The 22,340-nt window shown below is 50.1% G+C and overlaps 1 protein-coding gene across 2 annotated transcripts in view; it reads left to right on the top strand.

Moving 5' to 3' along the window:
• The window catches only part of GSG1L (GSG1 like), a 272,892-nt gene that overhangs the window by 233,451 nt on the left and 17,101 nt on the right, over nt 1-22,340 (top strand). The window contains exons 5-7 of one of the 2 annotated variants that reach the window (XM_024233794.3): nt 125-292; nt 5,049-5,102; nt 22,169-22,236. In XM_024233794.3, the coding sequence (XP_024089562.1) occupies nt 125-292; nt 5,049-5,102; nt 22,169-22,236 (290 nt within the window). The remainder of the gene's footprint in view (nt 1-124; nt 293-5,048; nt 5,103-22,168; nt 22,237-22,340) is intronic. The other variant, XM_002826267.6, reaches the window with a different exon arrangement.

Here is a 22,340-nt window from a genome sequence, read left to right as displayed (position 1 = left end):
TACCTGCTTAGGTACCAGAGGAAAAGGCAGCCGTGCAGGGATGAATGAATGTTTGGTGGGTGTGGGATTTTTCTTGTCCCTTGCCCACCCTCACGATGGCATCTCTCTCCTGATCTCTTGGCAGCCTGGCGTGGGGCTCCTTTACCTGCTGCATGGCAGCCTCTGTCACCACGCTCAACTCCTACACCAAGACGGTCATTGAGTTCCGGCACAAGCGCAAGGTCTTTGAGCAGGGCTACCGGGAAGAGCCGACCTTCATAGATCCTGAGGCCATCAAGTACTTCCGGGAGAGGTCAGTGCACAGGGGGTTACCTCTGGCCACCACGGGGACTCTAAATCCCATGGCCTGGCCTCAGTGGCCACCGGGCCCCAGTCAAAAACTGGAATGAATGATATGACAGAGGGGTTATGGAGGGGGGAGACGGAAGAAGGCAGAGTTTGAACACCACTGTGTCAGAATTTCTGGGATATTTTAATGTTTTATGGGTCGTGAGGTTGCCTTGGGCTTATGTGATGAAAGCACTAGAAACTCAGAAGGGAACCAAGTTTGAGCGTTTACCATTAGGTCCTATGCTTCTTGGAACCATGATAAAGAGATAAAGAAGCTGAACCAAGGTTTCCTCCTTGGACAAGGTTTCCTGTCATGGCATTGAGTGAAAAGAGGACCCAGCTGTGGGATTGGTGATGGTTGCAGGAGGAGGATCGCTTCTCAATGTCGGGAACTACATGTAATCACCCAAGTCTTCAGGGTCCAGCTGGGATTAGAGGAGGTGATAATAAACAGTGGGTGGGTAGATGGGTAGATGGCTGGACAGGTGAGTGGGTGGATGGGTAGGTAGATGGATGGCTGGATGAATGGATGGATGAATAGGTGAGTGAATGGATGGATAGGTGATGGATGGATGGATGGATGGATGGATGGATGGATGGATGATTGGGTGGATAGGGTGGATAGGTAGGTGGATGGATGGACAAGTGGGCAGATGGGTAGGTGGATGGATGGATGGATAGGTGTGTTGGTGGATGGGTAGATGGATGGATGGATGGATGGCTGGATGGATGGATGAGTGGTGGATGGGTAGGTGGAGGTATGGATGGATGGATGGATGGATGGAATGGTGAGTGGGTGGATGGGTAGATGGATGAATGGTTGGATGAATAAATTGATAAGTAAGTAGGCAAAGGTATAGATGAGTAGGTATGAGTGAAAGGACAGACAGGCAGAAGGCTGGCTGGATGAATTTCAGGAGTTCAGAAGCTGGAGATATCCTTAGGCAGAACTCCTCCCAGACACCTTCTTCTGATGAAGGCACTCAGAGAGAGCATCAGCAGCCTGAAACCAGAAATTTCTGAGCCTTTCCTCCAGGGGATGAGTTCATCATTGGTGCTGTATCCACCTCACTCTGTACTGCTCTCCTGGCTCCACCCAGAACTGCTTCTATGGGCCAGCCACCACTACCACTCTCCAACCTAGTGCCAATCTACACCCTGCTAGCCGTTCCAGTCTCTTCTGGGCTGTCAGGGGCTGCTGCCCTCTTTAACTCGGCCCACATCCCTAGATCTGCTGTGCCTGTGTTTGTGGCAGGCCTTGCAGAATCACAGCCTGTTACTCTCTCTGAGCTCTGTCTACCTCCCAGGCCTATCCCAATCAGTAGCAGTACCTACAGGTACCGACGAATGGCCGATCTGGCCTGGGGTCCCTATGCTCCCAGTCTCTCCTCTTGAGAGAGGGGATATAGAACAGCAGCCCTAGGTCAGAGTCAACCATCATAACTGCCACTTACGGAGCACAGGTTATGTGCCAGGCCCTGTGCCCAGGAATTTCATTTCATCCTTAAGACTTCACTATGCCGTTAGGACAATTAGCCCCATTTTACAGATGAGGAAAACTGAAGCTCAGAGCAGTTAAGACACTTATGTAAGGTTGCACAGTGATGGAGGGGGAGTTGGGCCCCAGGTCTGCGTGGCTTTTTCCTAGAATGAAGAAAATCAGAGCTGGCAGTGCCTCAGGATCAGGCCACCAAGATTCAAGAGGCAGCCCCAGGATTTAACTCAGGCAGCTGCTCGAGCCCATGCAGGTGTTGTTATGCCCTGGACAGATCTGCTCAGTACTCACAGTTCATGAACAGGCTGGGGGCTTCTCACAAGTCCATGTGACTCTCAGCCTTGAGGACCCTCTCTGACCCCAGAATCTGCTTTGCCCAACACATGAGGCTTACTGGAATGCCCAGGAGACTGATACTGTCAGGAGTTGGTGGGTGTTGGTGGATGAAGACCCATCTTCCCACCCTTGGGTGCAAAACGGCCTGGGGCACGCTCTGCCATGGGACTGGTCTCCAGGTGCCCTTAGCAGAGATCAGCCTTTATCACATCCTCTGCTGGCTCCGTCCCTTCCCTGTCGCACTTCCCTTCTTCCTTATCCATAGTTCCTGGGACCGTCTCCCCTCAAGAACACTACCTGTACCCAAATCCTTATCACAGGGCCTACTTCTGGGGGAGCTGAAGGAGACGGGCATTAACACCTTTCAATGGCAGGAAGGCATCACTGCACATCCTCAGGGCTCAGCAGAGGACGAGGAGGAGGAAGGGGATAGGAGGCTGCAGGGTGGGGCAGCATTGAGGAGCTGGACTCTCTGTGGGGCACTTGGGAGGGCTTCAGTCAGAAAAGAAGCATGGCAGCGCATGGGGTGGGGAGGCCCACACAGGTACCCTGACTGTAACAGGCCCCTCTCTCAGCCTGCCACTGTGTCTTTCCCCAGCCACATCAGCCTCCTTTCCATCCCTCGGGCACTACAAGTGCGTCCCCACCTTGGGACCTTTCTACTTACTGTGCCACGGGATGCTTCCGTGAGGCCTCTCCTAATTACTGGGTCTAAACACACACTCCCCACAGCCTCATCCTAGGTACTCTAGCCATTGCTATTTTTTATGTTTTGGAGACAGGGTCTCACTCTGTTGCTGTATTAGTCTGTTCTCATGCTGCTAATAAAGACACAACTGAGACTGGGTAATTTATCAAGGAAAGAGGTTGAATTGACTCACAGTTCAGCATGACTGGGGAGGCCTCAGGAAACTTACAATCATGGCAGAAGGGGAAGCAAACACGTCCTTCTTCACAAGGCGGCAGCAAGGAGAAGTGCCAAGCAAAGCGGAGAAAAGCCCCTTATAAAGCCATTAGATCTCATGAGAACTCACTATCATGAGAACAGTATAGGGGTAACAGTCCCCATGATTCAATTACCTCCCACTGGATCCCTCCCATGACAGACGAGGATTATGGGAACTCCAATTCAAGACGAGATTTGGGTGGACACAGCTAAACCATATCAGTCACCCAGACTGAGTACAGTGACACAAGCACAGCTCACTGCAGCCTCGACATCCTGGGCTTAAGTGGTCCTCCCACCTTGGCCTCCCAAGTAACATGTGCCACCACGACTGGCTAATTTTTTCATTTTTAGTAAAGATGGGGGTCTTGCTATTGGTTGCGCCAGATGGCCTCAAACTCCTAGCCTCAAGCAATCCTCTGACCTCAGCCTCCCAAAGTGCTGGGATTACAGGCATGAGCCACTATGCCTGGTACCATTTCTATTCTTTCATAGCACCTGATACAACCTGCCAGGATTTTATTTATTTGTTTGCCAGTTTGCGGACTGTGAGCTTTGGGATAGAAGACCTATGCCATCTTGTTTCCCACTGTGGACCAGGCACCTAGAATTGGGCCAGGCACCTGCTAGGAGCTCCTTCAGGGTTTTCTGGTGATTGACCAGACTCTTGTCTTTGGAGGCCTCAGCCCTGGCTCCCTCATGCTCTTTTATTTCCATCTCCACCATCATCTCGCTGATTCAGGGCCCCAGCACTTCCATGCCAAAGCCCCAGGAGAGAGGATGTGATTGCTCGGTGTAGGTCAGGTGTTCAGTCCCGGGCCAGGCAGCAGTGGCCAGGAAGATCCAGCTAACCTGGCATGCGGCTCATCTCGTCCCAGGCTGTGGATGGTGGCAATGCCTAGCATGGCACAGGGCCTGGAGTGAGCACTCAGCAAGTGTTTGCAGTAGACACATAAGCAGCCAGATGTCCAAAGCTGCCCCATTAGCACTGCAGTCAGTTGCCACCCCTGCTACGGAGATTCACCTCCTTGGGCATCTGTGGGTAAAATGCACCTCATTTTGCTGAGGCAGAAGACAGGACCTCTCCATACCCCATCAACAAGAAGCTACTGTTTGCTGGTGCCCCAGTTCCAATGGCTCCTAACAGCTCAGCCCCAAGATGAATTCTTCCCAGCATATGTGCAGAATATCACTTTACACATTCATAACTTGAACATTATGCAGAGGTTCATCAAATTTTATTTCCCTTCCCCTCTGAGGAGAGCATTTCAGCTTAGCCAGGCTGTTCTATTTCTTTTCCTTTTTTTTTGTGCCTTCCCTACAAAGGGCTCGGAGCACATAGATGTCTGCATAGGTTTGCAGGATGGCTCAGATGCAGGGCTGACATCTTACAGTGGCCAGCGTCCTTGGAGCGGCAGCCAGGGACTCAAGGGAGGGCGATCGATGGCCCCACCTGCCCAGGTTTCCTTATCCTCCATGGGGGACAGAGGGTGCTGTGGAAAGAGCAGGGGTTTGGAGTGAGTTTTCCAAGTCTATCTCTTTGCTACTATGTAATTTGGGGTGAGGCACTGAGCCCCTCTGAGCCTGTTTCCTGTGACCCAGGATGGGAGAGTCCAGACCTCTTAAGTGTCTCAGGGAGACTCAAATTGGAAAACCCATGTGACATGCTGCACCCAGTGCCTGGCATATGGAGGGCTTTGTGTGTGTGAGTTCCTGTCCCTTCTGCTCCTAATGCCCTTGCCAGACCCCAGAGTGAAGCATTAGCTTGGTCATGACCAGCTTAGGATGGAGATAGTGAGGGTGTTTCGAAGCATGGCTGATAATCATGTTATTATCTCTGGCGCTGTATAAGGCCCTCCTCTAAATACCTTAGATGTGACTCAGTTAATTTCTGCCATGCCTCTCTGAGGTGTAAGTGTTATTGTCACCCCCATTTTACAGATGGCAAATCGAGGCACAGAGAGGGAGGACGACTTGCCCCAGGTCACACAGCTGGTAAGTGCCAGAGCTGGGATTTCAGCCCAGGCCACATAGTCCTTCCCTGTGCTGTGTGGCCTCTCAGGCTTGATTAATTGTCTCTGCTGGGTATTGAGCTAGGACCTGGGCACACAATGGGAGTAAAGGGAGTCCCATGGCTGAGGAGCTCATCGTAGGAGGGCAGGTGAGGTGAGAGACAGACCGTGTGTGGGTTTCTGGGATGATGCACTCTGTGGGACAGAGCTCATGGGCTCCCTCACGCCCCCACCTTTCCTATCTGTGGGAGAGGGCTTTCTGGAGCCCATTTCATCCAAGTCTTTCCTGCTGTCCTCCTGGAGACCAGGGACAAGGTGGTGCCCTGTGGGGGCTGATGGACAGGAAGAAATTTAACTGTCCCTTTCCCACCCCTACCCCCACCACCCACGTCCTGTTGGATTACCTTCTGCAAGAGCCGATTGCATGGCTGAGGAGCAGTTGGGCAGATTTGAAATGGTTTTCAGCGCTGTCGAAGAAAGGCATATTATGTGTGTGTGTGCGTGTGTGTGTGCGTGCATGTGTGTGTGCATGTGTGCATGTGTGTGCGTGTGCATGTGTGTGCATGTGTGTGTGCATGTGTGTGTGTGTGCATGTGTGTATGTGTGCGTGTGTGCATGTATGTGTGTGCATGTGTGTGTATCTCTGTAATGTGTGTGCGTGTGTATTGTGTGCATGTGTGCGTGTGCTTGTGTGTGCGTGTGTATTGTGTGTGCATGTGTGTGCTCGTGTGTGCGCGTGTGTGTGCATGTGCGCGTGTGTGCATGTGCATGTGTGTGTGCGTGTATTGTGTGTGCATTTGTGTGCGTGTGTGTATTGTGTGTGCACGTGTGTATTGTGTGTGCATGTGTGTGTATCTCGTGTGTGCGTGTGTGTATTGTGTGCACGCGTGTGTGCATGTGTGTGCATGTGTGCGTATGCTTGTGTGTATTGTGTGCGCGTGTGTGCATGTGTGCATGTGTGCATATTGTGTGTGCATGTGTGGGTGTGCGTGTGTGCATGTGTGCATTGTGTGTGCGTGTGTGTGCGTGTGTGTGCGCATGTGTGTATTGTATGTATTATGTGTGTGAATGTGTGTGTATGCATGTGTGCGTGTGTGCATTTGTGTTGTGTGTGCGTGTGTGTGCGTGTGTGCATGTGTGCGTGCATGTGTGTGCGCATGTGTGCGCGTGTGTGCATGTGTGTATTGTGTGCATGTGTGGGTGTGCATGCATGTGTGTATTGTGTGTGCATGTGTGTGCGTGTGTATTGTGTGCGTGTGTGTGCGTGTATTATGTGTGTGCATTGTGTGTGCATGTGTGTGCATGTGTGTATTGTGTGTGCATATGTGTGCATGTGTGCGTGTGCGTGCATGTCTGCGTGTGCATGTGTGCGTGTGCATGTGTATGTGTGCATTTGTGTGTGCATGCGTGTGCGTGTGTGCATGTGTGTATTGTGTGCATGTGTGTGCGTGTGTGTAGTGTGTGTATCGTGTGTGCATGTGTGTATTGTGTGTGCATGTGTGTGTTGTGTGTGTGTGCGTGTGTGTGTGTATTATGTGTGTGTGTGCGTGTATGTGTGCATATGTGTGCGTGTGTGTATGCATGTACACATGGAAGGGCCAGTATGCACGTGTTGGGTTTGCTGGATTGGAGAGCCTGCACCCCCCAGTTCCTGCCCCACCCCTGAGAAACATCTGGAATTAAACCCTCCCAGCGTCACCCTGCCTGTCGTCCCCTCCTTCGTCTTAATCGGGCCTCCTGAGGGGAGGGTCAGATGCTGCTGAATGAAAGGTAAATATTTGCAGATTGGGGCTTTCTTGAATACTTAATGCTCAGATCTGGTTTAACAATGTGTGGAAGAAAACGAGACCTGTTGGATTGGATCCCAGAGGGAATTCAGCTGTGCCAAACAAACGACCCGCCTCACTTGGGAACTTGGCACTGTGTGGGGGACGGAAGCCCCCGGAGCTTTTTGGGAGCGCAGCTCTTCCTTCCTGGGACCCCTGCACCTCTCTCTGTACCACTTAGGACTCTCTGAAATTACTTGTTTATTTATTTTCATGTTTATGTCTGGCCCATTTCGGTGCACACTCCATGAGAGCAGGGAGCCTGCTTTTTCTGGTTTCCACTCTGTCCCAGCACCTAGAACCACAGAGACTCAATCAATTACGGTATTAATTATTAACAATATTAGGCCAGGCTCGGTGGCTCATGCCTGTAGTCCTAGCACTTGGGAGGCTGAGGCAGGCAGATCACTTAAGTCCAGGAGCTCCAGACTAGCCTGGGCAACATAGCAAGACCCTGTCTCTACAAACAAATTAAAAGATTAGCTGGGTGTGGTGGCATGCGCCTGTGGTCCCAGTTACTCAGGGAGGCTGAGGTGGGAGGATCACTTGAGTCCGGGGGGTCAAGGCTGCAGCGAGCTATGATGGCACCACTGCTCTCCCACCTGGGCGACAGAACAAGACCTTGTCTGGAAAAACCAAACCAAACCAAAAAAACAATATTAATTATATTGTTAAGTATAGTAGAAAGTTATGCAGTGCCTCCTGTTGCAGACACTGTTTGAGCACCTGGCTGACTTCATGCATTCAGCCCTTGTGGAACACCTGAAGAAACAGACCAGGGTTGGAATCATCTCTGCAGTTTACTAGCTGCGAGTCCCCAGGTAACTCGCTTCACCTCTCGGAGCTTCAGTTTTCCTGGCTGGAAAATGAGCTAATGCCTACCTTGAGGCTTTGTTGTGAGGACTTTATGAAATGATACAATTATGTTTCTGGAAACAAAGCTGGGGGTCCCCTCTCCCTGCCCCCGCCCCCCTCACCCCACCCCTCCTTTAGAGACCTCCCTCTGTGCAGGGCAAATAAGATACACTCCCTGCCTGAAAAGGGGTTCTGTAGCAAGTGGCAAATGGTAGTCCTTGGAGAATCTAGCCTGCAGATGTATTTTGTTTAGCTTGCATGGTGGTTTCAAAATTCTTAAATTTGGGCTGAGTTTTAAAAATCAGGAGATTTCATGTTAAAATATCAAGGTTTTGCAGAAACAGAAAAAGAAATATGGCATATTCTCACTTATAAGTGGGAGCTAATCATTGGGTACACATGGACATAAAGAGGGGAACAACAGACGTTGGGGACTGCAAGAGTGGGGAGGGAGGGAGGCAAGGGTTGAAAAACCACCTATCGGGTACTATGTTCAGGGTTTGGGTGATGGGGTCAACTGAAGCCCAACCTCAGCATCATGCAATGCACCCATGTAATGAATCTGCACATGTATCCCTGAATCTAAAAAAAAAAAAAAATACAAGAAATCAAAAATCAAGGTTTTTGGCTTTTCATGACAAAGCAGAGATCTGGCCACACCGGGCCCATGTTCCCGCATGGCAACATCAGGCTGAAACACTTGAGTTCACAGCCCCCTGCTCACACCACAGCAAAGTGCACTGGGTGGCACAATCGCGTCTCCCCGAAGTGGCTTCAGGCAGGAGGGGCCAGTCCCAGTGGGAGGCAGAGGATCAGAGGATAGAAGAGGCTTCACAGAAGAGACCCCTGAGCTGAGTTTTTCAATACTAGTGCAGCCTTCACCAGACAGATCGGCAGTGGGTGAGGGAGGCTATTTCAGGCATGGGGAACAGAACAAGCAAAGGCCAGGAGGGGCTGACACACGAAGCGCATTTAGGAAAATCTAAGCAACTTGGTGTGATTTGAGAGTGAGCGCCTCGGTGGGAGTTGTGCCTGGGTCTCTGATCTCTCTTCTCCTCCTACGGTGTCTGGGGTTGGAGGCTGGTGGTAGCAGCTCTCTGTCTATCACTGGGATGCATTTATCTTCTAAGAGAGAGGAGATGGAGTAGGAACCATCCAAAGCCCCCTTCCTTGATGCCAGTGCTCGCTGCACTCCCAGCACAACACAAAGCCATCAGATCTCAGATCTGCAAGAAACCAGCATGGACAAAAGTGGTTTGTGCACAGGGAAGGGGTGACCTCAACCTGGCTCCTTACACATTCACCGGATTGGCTGAGCAGGGATGGGCACGTCAACCGCATGCCCCAATGGTTCCTATTCTCTCTCTCCTGTTTGCTGTGGGGGAGCTTTGTGAAGGGCCTGTCTCCACATCCTCACCTCCCACTCACCGTCCAGCCCCCTCCAATCTGGCTCCCGCCCCCTCACTCCACGAAGCAGCTCTCGGCAGCCTGGCACGGCACCCACCCGCCTCCCGAATCGCTCTCTCCTCAGCTCCCACAGCCACTTCTCCTGGGCCTGTGCGCCGACGCCGTCTCTGGTTTCCTACAGGGCTGTCTTCTTTTCTGTGATGTGCAGCTCCTCATCCTCCATGGCCACGTGGCCGAGGGCTCCCACATTAGAAGAATCCACTCTGCCCCACCCGATGCCATATGCGGTTGCTTCCTTGGTGTTTCTACTTGGATTCTCAAAGGCACCTCAGATCAATATGTCCAAGACTCATTCATGATATTCACGCCCCCAAACGCAGTCTTATTTCCACCTCTCCCTCCATAAGTGGCTCTGCTTGTGCAAGCTGGAAAAACCTGCAGTCCTGGCGGATGCCCCTGCCTCTTCACCACCCATGACCCTCCTACTCACCACAAGCCCAGGGCCTTCTCTTTATGTCTCCTTCCCTTTTCTCTGCCTCCACTTCCATCGTCCTAGTCTGTGGCTGCAACAGGACTTATCTGGGTGAATCCAGCAACTTTCTTCATGATCTTTGCACACCCATTTTTGTCCCCTCTTATCTACTCCCACCCCAGAAGCTGGAATGCCTCCTCAATATGCTAAGGTCATCAGGGTGACAGGGCCCCCATCTTTCTGCCTAAAACACTGGAGTGGTTTCCCATAGCTGTCAGGACAAAGACCCAATTCCTCATCATAACTTCAGAGTCCCACCGTGTACCCCGGGCCCGTTGCCCTGCACGCAGCATCCCCTGATCATCCACAGCTCCCCAGCCCGGCCATGTTCCGGCCTCTGCAGCTCTGACCCACTCTTCTCTCTGCTGGAGTGCTGCCTGACACCTTCCCCACCGTCTCCTCTGCCAAGCTGGGCAGCATCATGCCTCAGGTATCCTCATGTCTGTTCTCCCTCCTGGCGTAGTCTGGGTGCTGAAAGGGACTTCTGAGACAAGTCCGGTCTGGAGGTTTCATGCTGTCGGTGGGGTCTTTATGGGTGGAGGGACTCCTTAGGGGTTGTCAAAGATGGGGATGGGGTTTTGGGATGGGGACCACCACTATGCCAGTGATTATTTGTATTGCCAGGTAATCATTGCTAACCCATGCAATTCTAGAAATAACCAAAGTGTAACCTCAAGGTGTTAATATCTAGAGGTCTCTCTTTTTTTTTTTAAGACAGAGTCTTGTTCTGTCCCCAGGCTGGAGTGCAGTGGCGTGATCGCGGCTCACTGCAACCTCTGCCTTCCCGGTTTAAGCGATTCTCCTGCCTCAGCCTCCCTAGTAGCTGGGATTATTACAGGCACACGCCACCATGCCTGGCTAAGTTTTTTGTATTTTTAGTAGAGACGGAGTTTCACCTTGTTGGTCAGGCTGGTCTTCAACTCCTGACCTTGTGATCCGCCCGCCTTGGCCTCCCAAAGTGCTGGGTGGGATTACAGGTGTGAGTCACTGCGCCCGGCTGAGGTCTCTTTTTTAAAACTCAGTATTGGAGAAACGGGAGACAAAACTGTAAATTACACGTAAAGATCAAGCTAAGGCATTGACATGTGCATGGCTTTGTCTCCTTCTGTGTTATTTTCCAAATGTTTTCTATCATGATGATATTTACTCAGAAAATTGGAAAAGAAAAAAAAAAGTCTTTCTTAAAAACCCATTTATTTCCCCCTAACTTGCAATGACCCTTTTGACGTGATGTTATGGAATCTTAATTTACTACCTGCAGTCATTTATTTGCCCAAAATTCCTCTGAATTCCATTTTTCATTCCATTGTGAATTGCTTATTTAAAAATCAATGTGTTCTTTGTCCTCTGCGACTGTTTCTTAGCTGTCTAGCCTCTGAGACATGTTCAATCACAGCTCCATCTCATCCATCTGTCTTCACTGCTTGAAGTTTATTTCTCGGTAACACCTTGCACACCATCACCGGGTGTTGGGGTCCTTTGAAATTGCCGTTCATTCTCGAGAGGAACGTGGTGCCCAGAAACTGGAGATGGCACCGTGGAGATTCAGAGCCTTCACGCGGCTCATGTGGTCGGATCGTCAGCCAGCACCCGTGCACGGGGAGGTGAAAACACGAGATGGTCCTTGAAGTGAAAAAATTATCAAAGGATGGTGGGAGGAACATCTGAAAGGAACATCTGGAAGGAATGTTCACTCCCTGAACTTTCATGCTTTCTTTTAAATATCTGCCAGCTGGAGGGAGCTTCAGAGGCGGGAAGGAGGTGGCTGGCTCTTTGATCATGGCCATTTGCCACCAGGACCATGGGGAGAGGACGGGAGGCCTGGGCTGGGCTGAGCCCCTCATCTGGCCAAAGCCTGGGCCCAGCAGCATTGGCCTTACCTGGAAGCCTGCTCAAAATGCAGAATCTCAGACCCCACCTTAGACCTGCCGAATCAGAGGCTTTATGTGAACAAGCTTCTTGGGTGATCTTGGAGCACCATTAAATTTGCGAAGTACTGGGCTGGAGGATAGAGCAGGTGCAGCCTCAGTCATATGGTCAGGAGGTGGATGTGGCCAGCCGAGGCCAGAGGAGAAAAAAGGGCCTTACAGAACAGTGCTACTCAAAGTGTGGTCCCTGGACCGTTGCCCGTTTGCAAACATCCTTCGTGATGTAAGGACAGAAATTGAGATAAATGGAAGCTTTCATAACAAATTGACATTGCTGGACACTCATGCTTGCCTTTCGTATGCATTTTTTCTCATTTCATTTTTATTTTTTATGAAAAAGTTGGTTCAAGACAGATTGAAAATTAAGTGGGAGCCAGGCATGTTGGCACACACTTATAATTCCAGCTGCTCAGGAGGCTGAGGTGGGTGGAGGATCACTTGAGCCCATGAATTGGAGGCTTCAGTGAGCTATGATTGCTCCACTGCACTCCAGGCTGGGCAATAGGCAAGACCCCATGTCTAAAAAGGAGAAGAAAATTAAGGGGCCGGGGGGAGTCTTAGTCCTTTACTACAGATAGTTGCAGAAGCATAGCATGTAGGCTATTAATTCATACAAGGCAGTGGCTGGATATTTGGGAAACAGAGCCAGTCTGGGGCCAGAGAGAGAGGGGCTGGCTTTGAGGATGGCACAGATGGAACCATATAGGGTGGAGAACATGGCGGGGGATGACAGCCTGGAGCACGGGCAGTGGAGGCTGGGGAGGCCCCAGGGCACACGGCACCCACCCCTGCCATAGCAGAGATGGGGCCTGGTAGGCCCCCTGATAATGCCTCTGGCTATTGTGGCCATGTTCGGCCCTGGAATCAGGCCGGCAGGTACAGTGTGGCCTCCTGGTGAGATATCAGTTCTGGTCCTCCCTGAAACCCTCCCTCAGTGTCCTCAGAGCCTCCCAGCTCCATCACTTGCCTGCATCCACCTCTTCTCTTAAAAAGAGCAAACACCCAGCCTCCGTCAGACTCCAGACTATGGTGGGCTATTGGGGACAGTGACTATGGGATGGCACAGTCACCTCCAACACCTCTGCAGCAGTTCTGGCAGAGCCAGTGATGGAGGGTCCCCAGCCCCACTTTCCATGAGGACCTCATAGTGCAAGCCTGCTCAGGGAGTGGCTGATTGGGAATCCCCTGCCTGCTGGGAGTCCGCAGGGTACAATGGAAACTCGCTCCAGCTCCAGGGACCATAAACCCAAGCTCAAATCCCAGCCCTGCCATAAGCCAGGGGCACGGTTGGAGCTACCAGGACTGCTCACGAAGGCCCATTGTGCAAATCTCCTCCCAGCTCCACATTCAGTGATGTCATAGAGGTCCCTTCAGTTCAGCCACGGTTTTACCCCATGGAAGTTCACAAACACTGAAACAGGGCTCTGTTTTGTATTGGACAGCCAGGCTACCAAGAAACCAGGCAAAAGTTACGAATCTGTCTTCGCTTCAACTTTCCCATCTGTGAAATAGGGCTGGTGCTGTTCACGTCTGAACAGGTGCCTTTGTCACTGTCACTTTCCCTGGGGCTCTTCCATCTTTCTAGGCACCACAGCATCTACTCACACTTAGCTCCTGCTCTGAAGCTCCTTGTCCCCCGTTTGGGGGACTGTCTCTTCTGGGGCAAAGGGCAGTGCCGTGACCTCCTGTGGGTTTTGCCTGCCCTGAATCCAGAGGTTTTCAATACCTTTGAAGCCCTTCTTCTGCTTCTTGCAAAATATGCCTTTCCTGAGGCAATGACCGCAACAGCTCTAAATGCTGGAATGGAGGAAAGGGGTGTGTGTTTGGGGAGGGGGCACCGGATAGTGCATTACAGTAGTTCATACCTTCCACCTCTGGAACTGGGAGGTGGGGCTGAATGTGCACTCACAGACTGACAGGACCAGAAAGACCCCAGAGATGAGGATGACGATGGTGACAATAGTAATAATAATATGATGATAATAATGGCAATCACCAGGCAGTGTTCTCAGTACTGCTCTAAACAGCTTGAGCTTTACATTTGTTTATTGTTTTATTTATTTGAGAGAGGGTGTCACTCTGGGCTGGAGTGCAGCGGCGCAATCATAGCTCATTGCAGCAGCCTTGGGTGATCCTCCCACCTCAGCCTCCCGAGTAGCTGGGACTACAGGCATGTGCCATAGCACCAGGATAATTTTTTTTAATTATTTTTGGTAGAGACTGGATCTCTCTATATTGTCCAGCATGCTTTGCATTATTAATTAGTTTAATCCTTATAACAACCAGAAGAATAGGTACATTATGTGCCCATTTATCAGATGAGAAAATCAAGACTTGTCCAGGCACAGGGCTGGTGAGTAGTGCAGCCACTGCCCCAACCCCTGGAGGGATGTGACATGCCTGGGGTGCCTGGTTCCACCTGCTGCCGGTTCTGAGGACTGTTTCACACCAAGCATCCCCATCAGCCCTTCAAGGACCTTATTTAGATTTATGAGCATGTTAGTCCATTTCACATTGCCATGAAAGAATACTTGAGGCTGGGCAATTTATAAGGAAGAGAGGTTTCTGTGGCTCGTGTTTCTGCAGGCTCTACAAGAAGCATGGCACCAGCATTTGCTCAGATTCTGGTGAGGCCTAAGGAAGCTTTAACTTATGATAGAAGGGGGAGCAGGTACATCACACAATGCGAGAAGGAGCAAGAGAGAGGTGGAGATGCCAGGCTCCTTTAAACAACCAGCTCTCTCCTGAACTAATGAGAACTCACTTATTACCAAGCCATTCATGAGGGACCAAAATACCTCCCACCAGGCCCCACCTCCAACATTGGGGATCACATTTCAGCATAAGATTTAGAGGGGACAAATATCCAAACCATATCAGTGGATGTTTCTTATACCACCACCATCTTATTAAGAAAGCAAATCTGGCTGGGTGCGATGGCTCATGACTGTAATCCTAGCACTTTAGGAGGCTGAGGCAGGAGGATCACTTGAAGCCAGGAGGTGGAGGCTGCAGTGATCTATGATTGTACCCCTGCGCACAAGCCTGGGTGACAGAGTGAGATCCTGTCAAAAGAAAAAAAAGTAAATCTGTCTTCATGTCTTCAGAAAATGCACAATGTTTCCTGCAGGAAATTACAGTTCAAATCAAAGGAAATTGTCACCTAGTGACATTTACCATTGCTCCTTTTTCAACAGGGAGCTCAGCATTGCTGATGACCCTTGGCTACCTCCCCTATGGACTGCTGTTAGCTTCAAACTGTTTTTCCTCCTTCCCTTGCCTCCGTTCCTCCTTCCCTCTCTCCCTTCCATTTTTTTTTTTTTTTTTTTTTTTTGAGACGGGTTCTCCCTCTGTCACCCAGGCTGGAGTGCAATGGCACGATCTCGGCTCACTGCAACCTCCGCCTCCCAGGTTCAAGTGATTCTCCTGCCTCAGCCTCTGGAGTAGCTGGGATTACAGGTGCCCGCCACCATGCCTGGCTAATTTTTGTATTTTTTCTTGCATTATTTGCAATACTTTGTGCCACACACTGTGCTAGACCCTGAGGCTACAAGCATAGAATGAGAGAAACCCCATCCTTCTCTCTGAGTTGAAAATCTATTAAGGGGGCCGGGCACGGTGGCTTACGCCTGTAATCCCAGCTCTTTGGAAGCCCAAGATGGGAGAATCACTTGAAGCCAGGAGTTCGAGACCAGCCTGGGCAATATAGTGAGACCCTGTTTTTACAAAAAATGAAAGAATTAGCTGGGGGTGGTGGTGTATGCCTGTAGTCCCAGCTACTTGGGAGGCTGCGGTGGGAGGATCACTTGAGCCCAGAAGGTCGAGGTTACAGTGAGATATGATTGTGTCACTGCACTCCAGCCTGGGTGACAGAGTGAGACTTTGGCTCAAAGAAAAAAAAGAAAAAGAAAATGTATTAGGGAAGGCAGACTATCAGACTATTAGAGAAGTTTAAAGATAGCAGTAGTGAACATGCTCTGAGCCTATCTTCTGTGGCAGGTCCTGGGCTTGAGTCCTTACAACAACCAGGGAGGCAGTGGCAGTGGTCGTTACTGTCGTGAAATGACCACCGGTATTATGCCCAGTGCACACATAAGAAAACTGAGATTCAGAGTGGCCCAGTGAGCTGCACAGGGTCATGCTGCCTGTTAATCGCAGAGCTGAGCTCAACCATGATTCCTCCTCACTCCAGGGCCCAAGGTCTCATTGTGCCCAAAGCCTACCCTTGTCCCCTCCGTGTTTCCTGCCAGGGAGCCCCGCCATTGGGGGCACTCAGCCCTTGCCCAGAACCACTGCCAAGCCCTAGCCAGGCCCAGAGGGTGGGCAAGACCCTGCAGATTCTGCAGATCCGGTGTCTTCCTTGCTGAATCTGGTGGAGATGCTCAAGTCTGTGCAAGGAAACCAGCTCTTTCCAGAATGGCAACACTGCGCCACAGAAAGATGGGCATGCCTAGTCTTGGAACTCAGCTTCCTCTCTTAGATATGAGCAGGTCCGCAGCACTCTTCACAGTACGAAAGACATAAAATCAACCTAAATGCCCATCAGTGGTAGACTGCATAAAGAAAATGTGGTACATACACACCATGGAATACTACACAGCCAGAAAAAAGAATGAGATCATGTCCTTTGCAGCAACACGGATGGAGCCTGGAGGCCATTATTCTTAGCAAACTAACACAGGAACAGAAAACGAAATACTGCGTGTTCTTACATATAAGTGAGAGCTAAATGATGAGAACACATGGACACATAGAGGGAACAATAGACACCAGGGCGTACTTGAAGGTGGAGGGTGAGAAGAGGGAGGGGACCAAAAAGCCATCTATCAGGTACTATGCTCATTACCTGGGTGACAAAATAATCTGTACACCAAACCCCCGTGACATGCAATTTACCTCTGTAACAAACCTGCACACGTACCCTGAATCTAAAATACAAGTTAAAAAGAATTAAAAGCTGGCCGGGTGCGGTGGCTCACACCTGTAATCCCAGCACTTTGGGAGGCCAAGGTAGGTGGATCAGTTGAAGTCTGGAGTTGGAGACCAGCCTGGGCAGCATGGTGAAACCCTGTCTCTACTAAAAGTACAGAAAGTAGCCGGGTGTGATGGTGCACGACCATAGTCCCAGCTACTAGGGAGGCTGAGGCGGAAGAATCCGGGAGGCGGAGGTTGCAGCGAGCTGAGATCGCACCACTTCACTCCAGCCTGGGTGAGAGAGTAAGACTCTGTCTCAAAAATAAATAAATAAATAAATAAACAACAACAACAACAAAGACAAAATAAAAAGGAAGCGAGCAGGTCCTATGGCCTTCATGATGCAGCTCAAAAAGTACCACCCCGAGAAGCCTCCGCTGGTCCCTGCAACAGTGGTTTTCAACCCAGGCTGCACATTCCAGCCCTGCTCCCCACCCCCTGTAATTAAAAACTCCCGTGGTGGCTTCAGTGTGCAGCCAAGCTGAGAACCACTGGGCTTGACCAGGCATTAACACGCTATCCACGCAGGCCGAATCCCGCCCACCACCTGCTGCTGTCCACACCCATTTGTTTCTATCTCGTCTATGTCTGCTTTCACGGCAGGGGCAGAGTTGAGTAGTTGTGAGAGAGACCATATGGCTTGCAAAGCCTCACATATTTACTATCTGAGCCTTTACAGCAAATGTTCACCAACCCCTGGACTAGATAGTTATTGGCCCTAACAACCTTCTTCATATCCTCCTGGCCTGAATCTTAACACATGAAGCCACGGTTATTTGTGTATGGGTAAATAAGATCCTTGAGGGCAGGGGTCTTTCTGGGTGGTCCCTGTAGTCCCCAAGCCCAGCACAAGGCCTGGCTCTCTCCTTGGCAGGTGTTACTGGATATGTCAGCTGTTGAGTGGAGGTCTCTGGGCAGCAAGGCTTGGGTGATGAGCGGGGGGAAGGTATTGTGCCAGGCTGGACTGACTATCTCCTTAGACATCAGCCCCTTTGCTCATAGGGCCCCACTTCCCAAGGCTGAGACTCCCAGCAGAAGCCAAGGAGGTGCCCAGCTTGAGGCCTGGAGGAAGATGAGACTTCAGAGAAGAAACCAGAAGAGACCAGGCATGGTGGCTCACACCTGTAATCCCAGCACATTGGGAGGCCGGGGCGGGTGGATCACCTGAGGTCAGGAGTTTGAGACCAGCCTGATCAACATGGCAAAACCCCATCTCTACTAAAAATATGAAAAAATTAGCCAGACATGGTGGCACACACCTGTAATTCCAGATACTTGGGAGGCTGAGGCAGGAGAATTGCCTGTACCCAGGAGGTGGAAGTTGCAGTGAGCCGAGATCACACCACTGCATGCCAGCCTGGGCGACAGAGCAAGATTCTGTCTCAACAACAACAACAACAACAACGAAAAGAAACCAGGAGAATTGGGAGCCGAGGATGGATTCAGGAGTTGGTTCAAGGTCAAGGCTGTGAAAAGCAGGAGGATGTTGGAAGCCCTTTATGCAATAGGACAGGCTCTGTTGACCTAGAGGTGCTGAATGTGGCCAGGGAGGTGGTGTTCCGGGATGAGGATGGGGCTGTTACCTGGTCCACTCTCCTAACCAATGTTTGAGTCCAGTTATGACTTCATGACTGGTGATACTCTAGTCCTGAGCACCTCTGCTGATGGAAACTCACCACATGCACCATTATTTGGAAGAGTCAAACAAAAATGAGGAAACACCTAAATGTCTACCAATAGGGGTATTGAATATTAATTACTCTTTTATATACACCTATAAGAAAAAAAAGGTGAGTGAGATCTAGGTGGACTCAAATGAAAAATTTCTGGATAGGTAAAAAGAAAATCAGGTTCAAAAATATGTTTAATTTGAGTCTATTTGTGTAGAGAAAGTATTAATTCTGAAAAAATAAATACCAAACTGCTAACAATGTTGATCCAATTCCATGGAGATGTGATTTTAGGGGGACTTTTGCTGTCTGTATGTTGGAGATTTTTTTGTTTGTTTTTGAAACAAGATTGTTTTATCAGGAAAATAGCCAAGATGTTTTTATCAAAAGACTTTTTTGGGCCGGGCGAGGTGGCTCATGCCTGTAATCCCAGCACTTTGGGAGGCCAAGGTGGGTGGATCACCTGAGGTCAGGAGTTCAAGACCAGCCTGGGCAACATGGTGAGACCCCCCCCCCCCCCACCGCCGTCTCTACTAAAAATACGAAATTTGCCAGGCATGGTGGCACATGCCTGTGATCCCAGCTACTCGGGAGGCTGAGGCAGGAGAATTGCTTGAACCCAGGAGGAGGAGGTTGCGGTGAGCTGAGATCACATCACTGCACTCCAGCCTGGACAACAGAGTGCGACTCCATCTAAAAAAAAAAAAAAAGACTTTAAAAAAAAGACATTATCCTTTTGTTGAACTGAAGTTTGCCTTTCTATGGCATCAACACTCATTCCTTTGGTTTGGTGTCTAGGGCCACTCAGGCCACAGGAGATGCTTATAAGCAGAAAAAGTTCAGAGTATGTTCCCTGAGAAGTACAGGCGGGGTCTAGCCACTTGGTGCAGACAGTCCCTGTGTAGTGTTATTCAATGCCTGATCTTTTTTACTTTTTGAGACAGGGTATCACTCTCTTATCCAGGCTGAAACACAGTGATGAGATCATGGCTCACTGTAGCCTCTGTCTCCTGGGCTCAAGTGATCCTCCCACCTCAGCTTCCTAGGTAGCTGGGACCACAGGAACACATCACCACGCCCAGCTAGTATTTGTAGAGATGGGGTTTCACCATGTTGCCCAGGCTGGTCTTGAGCTCTTGGGCTGAAGCAATCAGCCCACTGCAGCCTCCCAAAGCACTGGGATTATAGGCATGAGCCGCCACACCCAGCCTCGCCTGCCATTTTCTGACTAGGGTGCCAGCTTGTCTTCCCTACTAGGCTGGAAGAACTCTGAGGGCAGAAGTATGAAATAGACACTTCTGTCCTCCACACAGCATCTGGTGCCAACAGAGAAGGTCCTGAGGAAGTTCCTGGTGAATGAGCGAATGAATGAATGAATGATTGGTGATTATCAATATATGAGTATCTCTCTCCCTCCTACTAAGGACACTTTGGCATTGCTAGCTTGTCACTCTCACCTTCCCCCGTCTTCTCCTCCAGCTCAGGCTTCCTGGATGTGCAACTAGGAATAAGAGGTGATGAGAAGAGTCAGGGAACAGAGATAGGGCATTTGCTTTGGAAAGGATTGAGCCTTCCTTGCATGAGAGAAGAGGAGATAGCAGTGGAAAGACAGGGAGGGTGGGGAAAAGGGGAAATGCCACACCAAGGACACTGAAGAGAGTTTAGGGGAAGTGTTGAAAATGAGACAAACGGTGAGAGAGATTTTAGGACAGCTGCAAGACAAGTGAGAGAAAAGAGAGGGATGGAGGAAAGATGTCAAGCTGTGTGGATTGGAGCACCCACTGTGTGCTTTAGGAGAGACAATAATGATTGTTTTTGGTTTTTTGTTTTTTTGTTTTTTCTCAGACGGGGGTCTCACTTGTTGCTTGGGCTGGAGTGCAGTGGTGTAATCACAGCTCACTGCAACCTCAATCTCCTGGGCTCAAGCGATCCTCCCACCTCAGCCGAAACTGTAGCTGAGACCAGAGGCACACATCACCACACCACATGTGCTGGCTTATTTTTTAATTTTTTCTAGAGATGGGGTTCTTACTATATTGCCCAGGCTGGAGTGCAGTGGTATAATCATGGCTCACTGCAGCCTTGATCTCCTGGGCTCAAGCAATCCTCCCGCCTCAGCCCGCTGAGTAGCTGGGACTAGAAGCACACACCACCACTCCGGCATGCACTGGCTTATTTTTTGATGTTTTCTAGAGATGAGGGTCTTGCTATGCTGCCTGGGCTGGTCTTGAACTCCTGGCCTCAAGTGATCCTCTTGCCTCGGCCTCCCAAAATGCTAGGAAAACAGACATGAGCCACCATGCCTAGCCTGGAGTTGTTCTTACTTGAGAGGACTAGATTGTGTTTCTCTAATGTGATGCCCATTTGGACTGGACAGTGTGGAACTCTGGAATTTATCTGGGTTACAAATGCATGTGTGCAATGAGGGAACATGACCCCACCCATTCTCGGGCCCAGCCATCAGTGGGATGTGGGTGAGGGTCTAAGTTTGGAGCTGTGTCAGAGGCCGTGCACCTGCCTCCACTGTCCAGGTCCTCAACAGCCTCTGCCCCATGCTTCTCCTCTGCTGCCACCCCGCGGAGGCTGCTGCCTCTGGGACCACCGCAACCCTGAGATGACGGAGGAGAGAGAAACCACACTGAGAAGCTCTTGTAATTGTTGGTGGGGAAGGACACTGTGCCAGAATTTGGGAGACTGGGGCTTTGATAGTATGCAGAATTATCTTTAGGAAGTGTTTTATTGGGAGGCCGAGGTGGGCAGATCACCTGAGGTCAGGAGTTTGAGACCAGACTGGCCAACATGGTGAAACCCTGTCTCTAATAAAAATACAAAAATTAGCTGGGCGCAGTGGCAGGTGCCTGTAATCCCAGCTACTCGGGAGGCTGAGGCAGGAGAATCACTTGAGCCTGGGAAGTGGAGTGTGCAGTGAGCCAAGACCATTTTTGCCTCTGCACTCCAGCCTGGGCAACAGAGCAAGACTCCGTGTCAAAAAAAAAAAAAAAGTGTGTTTTAATGTAGTTAAGAAATGCTTCCCAGAGCCGAGCACAGTGGCTCATGCCTATAATCCCAGCATTTTGGGAGGCAGACGCAGGAGGATCCCTTGAAGCCAGGAGTTTGAGATCAGCCTGGCCAACACGACAAGACCCCATCTCTATAGAAAAATCTAAAAATTAGCTGGATGTGGTAATACACACTTGTAGTCCCACCTACTTGGAAAGCTAAGGCGGGAGGATTGCTTAAGCCCAGGATGTTGGAGGCTGCAGCAAGCTCCGATTGTGCTACTGCACTCCAGCCTGGGCGACAGAGTGAGACCTTGTCTCTGGGTGGGGGAAAAATGCTGCTTAGCGAATAAGAGCCTGTTGCCCCCCATCAGAAAATAAAGTTAGCAAAAAGAAGCCTCCAGAGTTAATTCCCTATATTCATTATGTAGGGATAATCACTGTTAACCTTTTGGTGTATATTCTGCCAAAATAATTTCTGTGCATTTCAATGTACAATTCTGAAAACAAATGAAACTGTAATCATCTTTTGATATATACCATTTGCACGTAATTTATTTTCCTCTTTTTGACAGAATGATGGGTTTGCCTTCCTATTCTGCCTCTAACTGATTAGTTGCATGACACGGGGTTGGTGACATCACCTCCAAAAGCCTGTTTCTTCATTAATAGAATGGGAATAATGATACCCGTCTCACAAGGTTGTGGTCAAAATCCCGCAGGGCAGCAGGTGGAAAGTTACTTTGCAAAATATTCTCCAGATGGGAGAAGACTGCACTTTTTCAGGTTCTGGGTCTCTGCCCACTCATCCTTCTCTTTCCTACCTAGGATTTTGTTTTTGTTTTTTTTTCTTTCCAGGATGGAGAAGAGGGACGGGAGCGAGGAGGACTTTCACTTAGACTGCCGCCACGAGAGATATCCTGCCCGTAAGTGGCCTGTTTGTGGGTACCTGCTACGACAGATTCGTGGGCTGCCAGAGGAGAAAGAATCCCTGGAGATGAGTCAGACCAGCCCCCCCTCCCCCCACTGC

Source organism: Pongo abelii, chromosome 18, assembly GCF_028885655.2.
Source record: "Pongo abelii isolate AG06213 chromosome 18, NHGRI_mPonAbe1-v2.0_pri, whole genome shotgun sequence".
Lineage (NCBI taxonomy): Eukaryota > Metazoa > Chordata > Mammalia > Primates > Hominidae > Pongo > Pongo abelii.
Note: the sequence above shows the minus strand (reverse complement) of the source record. Positions and strands in the feature narration are given on the sequence as shown.